Here is a 12,420-nt window from a genome sequence, read left to right as displayed (position 1 = left end):
ATTCGGGAAGAGAAATTCCCAGCTAAGTCAGTTTAGCTATGCCTTCAAATTTCAGTGAGCTGTTAGTTGTGCCTTCCAAATTCCAGTGAACTGAAACAAAGCTATTACTCTAGTAATTAGCCAGCAACGTGCCTTCATTTTGTGGAATGAATTTCTGCTCCAATGACCAACATATTAGCCATCTCTTCTCAAGGCAGGTAGTGACCTGAGAAGTCTGTGTCTGTTTCCTGAGGACTGCTCCACTATGCAAAGGCTGATTAAGTTTCGAGTCCTGTGGGGCATCCACATGTCCTGCCCTGGCTTCCACCATGCCCCTCAGCACCTGCGCTGCCAACCTTTATCAGGAGCTGGAACCCTAAGATGGAATGAATATGACAGACCTGAGGAATTTAACTTTGCAAGTGATGTACTGGACCACTGGACTCAAATGGAGAAGGTAAGGAGGCCTCTGTGTTGGGTGCGAGAAAAGGATTCACCTCCTTCTCCTAATAGGAACAGGGGCACAGAACTAAAAGGGCTTCTGAATAAGTTTACAGTTTTCATGGGAAAAGCTTATGTTTGGGGTTTCAGTTCTCAGCCTGGACACTTCCTCTATTCTCTAAGCCCCAGTGGCTTTATCTGTGAAATGAGGATAATCTCATTTAAGAAACAAGATAGCAGGTGAAAGTATCTGGTACTCAGTCAGGTAATCATGACCAAATGTCAAGTTCTAATCACAAGTCAGCAAGTTGATGTTGGTCTGAATTCTCATCTTCAACTAATGAGACTGTGCGTCTAAGTAGAATTCATCTCATAAAGCATGGGCTTGACTTTAGGTTACACCCAGAGGGAGGGTGTAACCTTGATTGTGCACATGACCATCTGACACATGTAACTAAATCATGTTGTCTATCTTCCTATGAGGATGGCAGGTATAGCTGGAGTCCTCCCTATCAGCTACCTATTTGAACGTGGCTTTAGGGTATATCCAGAGAAATCCATCCCAGTGGTCTCTGCAAAAAAATGCACATTCTTGGTTTCTCTTTTCCCAAGAGAGCCACAGTGGTGACACTAGGACTTGGGTAGACAATCGGGGGTGTTTCAGCTACAAAGTTCCAGCTGGCATTTTCCACATTGTGAAAGCCCACTCAACACTGTATTTGTTCAGAAGAATTCACAGGATATGGAGTTAAAGAGTTGATGTATTTTTAATTTACTGTGAGCATACATTCATACTGAAAGGTTAAGGCTGCAAAGGTTAAGGCTACTGTGAGTGATGCTGGGACTTGTGATCTCTGGAGGAGAGGATTTCGATCCAGGGCTGGAGATGAGGCTTGATCACTCAGAACTTTCTGTGCAGCAAAGTTTTATTAAAGTGTAAAAGAGATAAAGAAAGCTTCTGGCGTCGATATCAGAAGGGGTCAGAAAAGATAACCCCTTGCTAGTTTTTACAAGGCATTATATACCTGTTAGCAAGCTGCTAACCTAATAAAAGAAATGCCTCAAGACTGAGAGTTATGGTTACTGAGAGACTTACTGAGAGAGATAAGGCCCCTCTCCCACAACATGCATTTTGAGATAGAATGGCAAAAGGGGAGTCATCTCCAGCCATAAAACAATTGACATGAATCTTGAAGAAAGGCAGATTTCCAAGCAAATACATAGTTTCATTAATGTAGCTTAAGAAACCCATTTCCATAAGAAAAATGCATTGGTTTGCTGAGCCATTAGCAGCTCAAGGTTACCTTCAGACAGAGCCAAGTGTGCTCATGACAACACAGGATTAGAAGAGAAGAAAAGCCTGCAACTTGCAGTTTATTTCCTCCTGTTGCTTGGGGAGCTCTGGCCTTTCTACCTGACTGTTAAACCTCTCCATATTTTAGTATTCAGAACTTTTATGCCTTTTATGGGGACTTTTATCCTACCTCCATCTTTTTCCTTTTTCTGAATTTCCAAAAAACTCCAAGGAAAATAGAGCCCTCACTTTTGGAGAGCCCTTTTGTTTATGTGCTATGCCAAGCACTTTGTGCTTATTATTCTGATAAAATGGACACTTTAATCATCCCCATTTTTGAGATGAGGAAACTGAGGTTGCAATTGTTCAAAAACCTACAGAATTTGCTGATCTAATAAGTGGAGGATCAGGATTTGAGTTCAGACTGTCTGAATCTATAAGCCACTCTTTAACCTGGTCTCATGAGATGATGATGTCAAAACATCTCTGCTTTCAGACTACTAACACTTTCATCACTGCCCAGATCAAAAATCTGGTTAAGATCTTTTGAATCACAAGATGGGCTGGAAATGTCATAGTTTTTATTCTGCATTTATCTTCATAAATTCCTTGTTAGTTCACACATCAACCCATGGAGATTATCACCATGTAAATATTTGCCCAGAGAATGCCCCACCTTTGTTGGGTTTTATATTGTCAACTCGGAGGAGGCAATGGCACCCCACTCCAGTACTCTTGCCTGGAAAATCCCATGGATGGAGGAGCCTGGTAGGCTGCAGTCCATGGGGTCGCGAAGAGTAGGACACGACTGAGCGACTTCGCTTTCACTTTTCACTTTCCTGCATTGGAGAAGGAAATAGCAACCCACTCCAGTGTTCTTGCCTGGAGAATCCCAGGTATGGGGGAACCTGGTGGGCTGCCGTTTATGGGGTCGCACAGAGTCGGACACGACTGAAGCGATTTAGCAGCAGCAGCAGCATATTGTCAACTAAAAAAATACACACAACCTAGAAGTTGGGAGTTAGGTTTTATTTGCTGGGACTGTTAGGACTCAAGCCCAGGAGACAGTATCTCAGGTGACCCTGAAAGAGCTGGCTTCAAGGAGGCAGGGGAGGAGCCAGGCTATATACAAGTTTGCGTATGTCTGAATAAATTTGCATGAGTTTGAATATGAAAAACACTGTTAATTAAGAAAAAACTAAATCTCTCACATGAAGAGATTTAGCAATCTTCTATGTGTCCAGGCTTGCTGGAATCATTTCTTTTATATGCATCTAGCTGTCTGGGGCCAATCCTATTTTCTTTATTGTTAACATACAAATTTCTTGTTTACCACAAGAGATGGTGAACGTGACAGATGGCTGTCTCTCACATCCCCCAGCTCCTCGGCGCTTACCAGGAAGGAAGTATCTGAAGGCTTCCAAATAGATGGCTTTGTTTCACTGGGGCTCCTAAATTTGCATTTGAAAAAGGCTTGTTTACTAGAAGACCACAGAGAAGAAACTAATTCATTTTACAGTCCCTCCCTGTGGTCAGAAGTTAAACCTTATTCGGAGACATTTCATGACCATTGTTTCTTGTTGTCCCATGGTGCTTGGAGGCTCATCTCAGATCAGATGAAAGTTCTTTATCGATATGTCACTCCAGGTGTTAATTTCCAGACTAGGCCCATTGATGGATAATAAATGGATCTGGATCGTCTATCTTCTAACCTAATAGAATCCAGGAGATATTTCCCTTGTTGCTTCTTCTTATACCTAGACTCATACTATTACAATTATTTTAAGTTATAAATGTGGCCTATTTCTTTAAGATATTTATCTGTCTTTAATTTGGCCAGGGGCCTGGTTATACATCGTGTAACACAAGAGACAACAACCTTATAAAATAAACAAATTACAAGCAATACAGCTAATACTGTTAGTTACCTGTAGAGAGTTAAACCATAAGCTTCCAGAACTGAAATGTTGCTGTTAAGCCATAAAAGACACCGGGATTCTTGGCCTCCAAAGGAGAGGAATTCAATCCAGGGCCAGTGATGAGGCTTGATCACTCAGAGCTTTTGTGTAATAAAATGTTATTAATGTATAAAAGAGATAGAGAAAGCTTCCGACATAGACATCAGAATGGGGCAGAAAGGGTGCCCCCCTGCTAGTCTTTAGCCGGATGTTATATAGCTACTAGAAGTCTGCTAATTAGAGAAAGGAAATGTCTCAGAACTCAAAGACTGGCACCAGGCCCCTCACCCACAACATGCTTTTTGACCTAACATTGGCACAAGGTGAGTTGTCCCAGGCCATAAAACAATTGACATGAATCTTGAAGAAAGGCAGATTTCTAAGCAAAGACATAGTCTCATTAACGTAGTTTAAGAGATTATTTGCATGAGTAAAACATACACATTTGTTTGAGTCTTAGGTGGAACCAACTTGAAGAAAGACAGAGTCTAGGGTACACACATAGTTCATTAACATAGCTTAAGAAAAACTTATCCATAAGAAAAATGCATTGGTTAGCTACAGGTTTGAGAAACCTTAGGTTAACTTTGAGAAAAGTTAAGTTCAGGTGGAACCAGGTGTCATGGCAACACAGAATTTTAAAAGAAACTGCCTTCTAAATTTGTAGAGAGAAGGGAAAAGAATCTGACATTTGTAGTTTGTTTCTTCCTGTCGCTTAAGAGAGAGATTAAAAAATATCTGACACTTGCAGCCTATTTCTTCCATTTGGGGCCTCTAGACTTCCTGCCTGTTACCCTTTCAGAACCAAATTATCTTCCTAAAAGATCACAAATCTAGGAAGTGGATCATCTAAGGCAGCAATCTGATTTTTCATATGAGTTATTAAATGCGTAACATTAGAGGACTGTGGTATATAAACACAACAGTTAGTTTGAATTATAGCACAGTTGCCCCCTTGAGATGCTGTAAGGATATCAAGGGCCATATGTTATTGCAATTCAGCTTTTCATATCATAAAGACCTCAGAATTAGCCTGGTTGCTATCATTTAAGGCCTTTTGAGTGAATTTTGTCAAGGCTTTAATGTGAGAAATAATATTTTCCAACCTTATTGAAGGCCCAAAAGTAGCTGCTAAGTTATCATATCAGTGAAGTACATATCTCTTGGTCCTTCAGGCTCATATTGATGGTAAATTTGCTGGAGTCACATCTAAGTTTGTTTGTACAAAACTAGCCTTGAGCCATAGAGAATCCTAAAGTTCACCTTCCTAGCCATCTCAGCAGAAGCCAAGGCCATAGACTGGACCCACAAAGCCACTGAGTCCCATTAAGAGCCAGCCAGTATATTTCTGGTCTCTGACCCAATCTGTTCCATACTAAGTTAAATTTCAGAAACAAGTTTAGAATGTCTTGTCAATACTTTGATTAAACACTTGCAATAATATGTCTCCTTTAAGTAATACAGGATCATATAGTCCTTTATCCAGTCTCATTGGTCTCCATGTAAGGGAGACAATGATGTTTGCCAAAAGAAGTGGATCTGATGCTGAGAAGAACCAATGGAAGAACCTTAGGCCAAGAAAGAAGCATCTGTTATTTTAGCCAATTGAGTTTTAATTGTTTCATTTGTTTTTTCCACTAACCCAGAAGACTAGGGGTGATAAGCACAATGGAATTCTGCATAATCAGCCAAATTTCCTTAACAATTTGTCCAGTAAAACTGGTCCTTCTGCCACTATGCAGTTTAAAAGGTATTATCCAGAAGAGAATCACTCATTCTAAAATCACTGTTTCTAAATTTCGCTACTGATTGTGCCATGGCCCTTCTGCATGGTTAAAGATTTGAGTACAGCATAATTAGGAAACTTCAGTTCAGTGCAGTCGCTCAGTCGTGTCTGACTCTTTGCTACCCCATGAATCGCAGCACGCCAGACCTCCCTGTCCATCACCAACTCCTGGAGTTCACTCAGACTCACGTCCATCGAGTCAGTGATACCATCCAGCCATCTCATCCTCTGTCGTCCCCTTCTCCTCCTGCCCCCAATCCCTCCCAGCATCAGAGTCTTTTCCAATGAGTCAACTCTTCGCATGAGGTGGCCAAAGTACTGGAGTTTCAGCTTTAGCATCAGTCCTTCCAAAGAGATCCCAGGGCTGATCTCCTTCAGAATGGACTGGTTGGATCTCCCTGCAGTCCAAGGGACTCTCAAGAGTCTTCTCCAACACCACTGGGTATTTCTGTAACATATAACATTTTAGTATAATCACTAGAATTATGACTGATAACATTATATCAGGACGTATCAGATGTAAGGGAGTCCATAAAATTTTTGGAATATCCATATTAGTGACATTTATCTATACACTGTAGCCTAAAGTTCATTTTTAATCACTTGACAATGTTTTTCAATCAAAAATACCAAAGAAGCTAGCTTAACATTCATCTCTGAGGTTTCTCAGAGAAATTTCTTTGAAGAATCCATCCCAGAGTCAGCTAGAGGCTAAAGAACGTAGTTATATTTTGATTTGGGGAAATTTGTTAGAAATATAAAAAATATTTTAAAACACAGGATCACAGATCACTGAAACAATACCTATTCATTTAACGAAGGTCACAAAGAAAATAAATATAGAACATTTAAGGGCACAGAAACTCACACAACCTGTTATCAAAAGCAACATTTATAACAGGGATAAAATTTCCAGTCTTACATTAGCTCACTTAACAAGACAATTTACTTTTGTCAGGGGAATGGGTAATTTCCTCAGTTCTGTCTTGTCACAACAAAAATTTGAAATGACAGACGTTATATCCCTCGGCGCATCACAGCTCTCGGATAGTCCTTGTGACAGCTCTCGGCTCTCAGACAGACCATATTATACCTCTTGGTTCTCAGACAGACACTATTATAGCTCTCGGACAGATCAGTGTTACAGCTCCATGTAACAGCTCAGTTTTATTAAAAAATAAAAGGAAAATACATCCTCGAGGCGTGAGGGCATGCTGACCCAAAAGACGTGAAGAGGAGAGAGAGAGAGAGGGAGGAAAGGAGGGAGGGAGGAAAAGAGATAGAGAGCCCGCATGAGCGAGGGAGAAAGACCTCCGGCTCTTTGGCTCCTCTTTTTATATGTTTTTTCCTCCCCCTTGGCCTGACCTATGTAAACTGCGCTAGCAGAAGTGCTATTTGTTCTACCTGAGGTCCTCACTCTGGTCCTTAGACCTTCCTTTGTTCTATTTTCGCGGGCTTTTCCCTTCCTTGTCCTTTAGCCACCACCATTCTGGACTCCTTTTTCCTATTCTAACTACCTAACATTCCCCCCTCAAGAGATGGGAGGCCCAATTCTTTGGGAATAGGGGCTTTGAGGTCTTTCTGGCTACTTCTTACTGAAATGGGACAGCGAGGGGCATTGGGCCTCCCCCTCTTGCTAGTCTCAGGCTGCAGAATCCTTATAGTGGTGTCCATCTACAGATGAGTGTTATTTTCTATGGTCACTTGTAGTTTTATATATCCTTGCTTGAACTGGCACTGCATGTTGTAGTTTGTTGACCTGGGCAGAGACAAAACGGGTTAGACAATTGATAATATATGGAGCAATCATAAGCAGCATCAATATGGCATAACAAGGACTAGTAGGGGCATTAGCCAACTCCAAATTCCCTTTGCCAGGATGGCTGAAGTCCCTCCTTGTTCAGGGATCAGAAGATCTATCTTCTGTCTGTTTTGGAGTACAACCCCTGCCAAGCTGTGTTGGCTCTTTAGAGTTATCCTGAGATATATTCACAGAAACTAGATTTTGGGGGTGTTCATTGGAATGGCACTCATTTGTTGTTCTGAATAGGTATCTGAGATCTCCCAGGGCTCACAGGTATATTGAGTGTCTTCCTCTGTTTTCTTCCACAGCTTGACTTATGAGTAGTGAATCCAGGGGTCATGTCCTGGTACCTTAACTGGTGTGAGGGTAGAAAGTATTAACAGGGTAGGGGCCCTCCCACATGGGCTGGAGTTGAGCCTTTGGGGACCCATCTTTCCAGACTTTAATTAGGGCTTGAGTCCCTGGAGCATATAGTGGTGACCCCTTAGAATCTTTTGGGTACTGGTTCACACCCCACAAGCGTATATCCTGTTGGAATTGCCCAATGGCCATGTATGAAACTGGAGGGTCTGAGCCTCTGGATCTAGGAAGAGGTCATTGACATAAACAAAAGGTCTCCCATATAGCATCTCATAAGGACTAAGGCCAACCTGTTCTTTAGGGGCAATACAGGTGCAGAGGAGAGCTATTGGTAAAGCCTCCTTCCATCCCAGGGAGGTCTCCTGGGTTATCTGTTTTATCCCTGATTTTAAGAATTGGGTGGCTCTTTCTACTTTTCCTGAAGACTGAGGCCTCCAGGCAGAATGGAGATAATAAGTAATATCCAATGCTTTAGAGATCCCTAACGTGCTTTTGAACTGTGGTGTTGGAGAAGACTCTTGAGAGTCCCTTGGACTGCAAGGAGATCCAACCAGTCCATTCTAAAGGAGATCAATCCTGGGTGTTCATTGGAAGGACTGATGCTGAAGCTGAAACTCCAATACTTTGCCCACCTCATGCAAAGAGCCGACTCATTGGAAAAGACCCTGATGTTGGGAGGGATTAGGGGCAGGAGGAAAAGGGGATGACGGAGGATGAGATGGCTGGATGGCATCACCGACTCTATGGACATGAGTTTGAGTGAACTCCAGGAGTTGGGGATGGACAGAGAGGCCTGGCGTGCTGTGATTCATGGGGTCACAGAGTCAGACAAGACTGAGCGACTGAACTGAACTGAACTGAACTGAATTGGGTGACCTTAGAAGTAAATGATGTCCCATTGTCACTTTGTAATGACCTGAGTAGACCAAATCTCAGAATGATTTCATGGAGCAGTTTTTTTTGTTTTTGTTTTTGTTTTAACCACCTCCTCAGCCTTCTTGGTCTGGGTGGGGAAGACTTCAATCCATCCTGTGAATGTATCTGTCATGACTAATAGGTATTTATACCCTTGAGAAACTGGCATCTGGGTGAAGTCCATCTGCCAGTCCTTTCCTGGGTAAGTCCCACATCATTGGACAGGCTGGGCCAGCTGGGGTCTTTGAGCTCCTTGGGGGTTGTTTAAACGGCAAGTGGGGCAAGAGGTGACCACTTGCCTTATAGTCGTTTGGAAGTCTGTTCCTCTGAAGGACCTCTATAGTAATCTCTGGAGGGACTTTTCCCCTAAATCAGTGGTGGCATGTAAGAAGTTAACCAACTTCCACTGGAGGTTCACAGGCAGAAAAAGGAGTCCCTCCTTTTGGAACCACTCCATATGATCTTCTTGAAAGCCCTCATTCTTAGCTTTAAGAGTCTCACCTTCAGTATATGAAGGAGTTTCTGGCAAATTAGTCTGTAGAACTAAGGTGGCAATCCCTATTAGGTCATTGTTCTGTAATGCTGCTCTCTCAGCTTGCCTGATCAGCTGCTTGGTTCCCTCGTGCCACTTCTGTGCTCCCTTTTTGGTGTCCTTAGCAGTGGGAGACTGAAACCTCAGCAGGCAGATGGACTGCCTCCAAGAGTCTAAGGATTTGATCACCATATTTCACTGGGGATCCTTGGGTGGTCAAGTGGCCCCTTTCTTTCCAAATAGCAGCATGTGCATGTAGCACCGGAAAGGCAGACTTGGAGTCAGTGTAAATGTACTCTCTTTCCTTTTCCCAGCTCTAAAGCTTGAGTCAGGGCTATGAGCTCAGCTAATTGGGCTGAAGTACCTGGGGGCAAAGGCTTAGCCTCTGTGGTCTCAAAATTGGAGACTACTGCATATTCAGCTCTTCTTTTTCCATCCAAGACAAAGCTGCTTCCATCAGTGTACCAGATTTCTTCAGGATTGGTCAGAGGATCTTCCAATAATCCTTCTCGGGTTTTTTTCCAGTGGTCCAAGGTATCTAGGCAAGAATGAAAGGGGAGAGAGCCCTCAAGGGTAGGCAGGAGGGTGGCTGGGTTAAGAACCTCACAAGGGGGTATAGTGAGGCCTGGATTTTTCCATCAGCACTACTTGATACTTGAGGATTCTTTGATCAGACATCCATAAATGGCCTCTCCCATTTAGGAATTGTTTCACTTGGTGGCTGGTAAAAAATTAGTTTGAACCCAAAAGAGAGTTTTAAAGCATCTTCTATCAGGATTCTAATAGCTGCAAGATTTCGAGGGCAGGGAGGCCAGCCTCGGGTGTTTGGGCTGAGTCTCTTGGATAAGTGAGCTACAGCCTGGGGCTCAGATCCCAACCTTTGAGTTAACCCTCCCAAGGCTATTCCCTCTCTTTCATGGACAGAAAGTTGGAATGCTCTTTCAGGCTCTGGCAATATCAAGGCGGGTGCTTGATAGCTGTGAAAAGAAGAGAAGTAAACAGCAAAGGAGAAAAGGAAAGATATAAGCGTCTGAATGCAGAGTTCCAAAGGAGAGCAAGAAGAGACAAGAAAGCCTTCTTCAGCTATCAATGCAAAGAAATCGAGGAAAACAACAGAATGGGAAAGACTAGAGATCTCTTCAAGAAAATTAGAGATACTAAGGGAACATTTCATGCAAAGATGGGCTCGATAAAGGACAGAAATGGTAGGGACCTAACAGAAGCAGAAGATATTAAGAAGAGGTGGCAAGAATACACGGAAAAACTGTACAAAAAAGATCTTCATGACCCGGATAATCACGATGGTGTGATCACTCATCTAGAGCCAGACATGCTGGAATGTGAAGTCAAGTGGGCCTTAGAAAGCATCACTACAAACAAATCTAGTGGAGGTGATGGAATTCCAGTTGAGCTATTTCAAATCCTGAAAGATAATGGTGTGAAAGTGCTGCACTCAATATGCCAGCAAGTTTGGAAAACTCAGCAGTGGCCACAGGACTGGAAAGGTCAGTTTTCATTCCAATCCCAAAGAAAGGCAATGCCAAAGAATGCTCAAACTACCTCACAATTGCACTCATCTCACATGCTAGTAAAGTAATGCTCAAAATTCTCCAAGCCAGGCTTCAGCAATACGTGAACCGTGAACTTCCTGATGTTCAAGCTGGTTTTAGAAAAGGCAGAGGAACCAGAGATCAAATTGCCAACATCCTCTGGATCATGGAAAAAGCAAGAGAGTTCCAGAAAAACATCTATTTCTGCTTTGTTGACTATGCCAAAGCCTTTGACTGTGTGGATCACAACGAACTGTGGAAAATTCTGAGAGAGATGGGAATACCAGACCACCTGACATGCCTCTTGAGAAATCTGTATGCAGGTCAGGAAGCAACGGTTAGAACTGGACATGGAACAACAGACTGTTTCCAAATAGGAAAAGGAGTACATCAAGGCTGTATACTGTCACCCTGCTTATTTAACTTCTATGCAGAGTACATCACGAGAAACGCTGGACTGGAAGAAACACAAGCTGGAATCAAGATTGCCGGGAGAAATATCAATAACCTCAGATATGCAGATGACACCACCCTTATGGCAGAAAGTGAAGAGGAACTAAAGAGCCTCTTGATGAATGTGAAAGAGAAGCGTGAAAAAGTTGGCTTAAAGCTCAACATTCAGAAAACGAAGATCATGGCATCCGGTTCCATCACTTCATGGGAAATTGATGGGGAAACAGTGGAAACAGTGGCTGACTTTATTTTGGGGGGGCTCCAAAATCACTGCACATGGTGACTGCAGCCATGAAATTAAAAGTCGCTTACTCCTTGGAAGAAAACTTATGAGCAACCTAGATAGCATATTTAAAAGCAGAAACATCACTTTGCCGACTAAGGTCCGCCTAGTCAAGGCTATGGTTTTTCCAGTAGTCATATATGGATGTGAAAGTTGGACTGTGAAGAAGGTTGAGTGCCGAAGAATTGATGCTTTTGAATTGTGGTGTTGGAGAAGACTCTTGAGAGTCCCTTGGACTGCAAGGAGATCCAACCAGTCCATTCTGAAGGAGATCAGCCCTGGGATTTCTTTGGAAGGAGTGATGCTAAAGCTGAAACTCCAGTACTTTGGTCACCTCATGCGAAGAATTGACTCATTGGAAAAGAATTTGATGCTGGGAGGGATTGGGGGCAGGAGGAGAAGGGGACGACAGAGGATGAGATAGCTGGATGGCATCACTGACTCGATGGACATGAGTCTGAGTGAACTCCAGGAGTTGGTGATGGACAGGGAGGCCTGGCGTGCTGTGATTCATGGGGTGGCAAAGAGTGGGACACGACTGAGTGTCTGAACTGAACTGGACTTAGTGTAACCTCTGCCTTCTTTTGGGTTCCCCACATGAGTGGGATTGAATCATCCTGTCGCTTTAAGCTTTCATATAAGAGCTGGGCAATTAGACCATACATTGGGTGTCCAGATTCTACAATACCCAGTTAGCCCCAGGAAAGCTCCCAATTGTTTTCGAATCGTGTGGGAGGGCAACTGGAGGATTCCTTGTACCGGATCAGAGAACAGCCCCCTGGACCCATGTGTAATCTGAACTCCCAGGTAAGTGACCTTTGTCTCGACTATCTGTGCCTTAGCACGGGAGACTTTATATCACCTCTCTGCCAAAAAGCTTAGCACCTGAATTGCACGTTGTTGGGCATTTTTCTCATCTGGAGAGCAGATTAGTAGGTCATCTATATATTGAGAAGGGAACGACAGAGGATGAGCTGGTTAGATGGCATCACCGACTCAGTGGACATGGGTTTGGGTAGACTCTGGCAGTTGGTGATGGACAGGGAGGCCTGGCGTGCTGGGGTC

The 12,420-nt window shown here is 43.1% G+C and overlaps 1 protein-coding gene across 1 annotated transcript in view; it reads left to right on the top strand.

The window, feature by feature from the left end:
* Window positions 1–244: 244 nt before the first annotated feature.
* Window positions 245–12,420, top strand: part of ACSM1 (acyl-CoA synthetase medium chain family member 1) — a 53,163-nt gene continuing 40,987 nt past the window's right edge. Inside the window, exon 1 of the mRNA XM_052663984.1 lies at window positions 245–436. Coding sequence (XP_052519944.1) covers window positions 245–436 — 192 coding nt within the window. The remainder of the gene's footprint in view (window positions 437–12,420) is intronic.

The sequence above is a fragment of the Budorcas taxicolor genome, chromosome 2 (genome assembly GCF_023091745.1).
Source record: "Budorcas taxicolor isolate Tak-1 chromosome 2, Takin1.1, whole genome shotgun sequence".
NCBI lineage: Eukaryota > Metazoa > Chordata > Mammalia > Artiodactyla > Bovidae > Budorcas > Budorcas taxicolor.
Note: the sequence above shows the minus strand (reverse complement) of the source record. Positions and strands in the feature narration are given on the sequence as shown.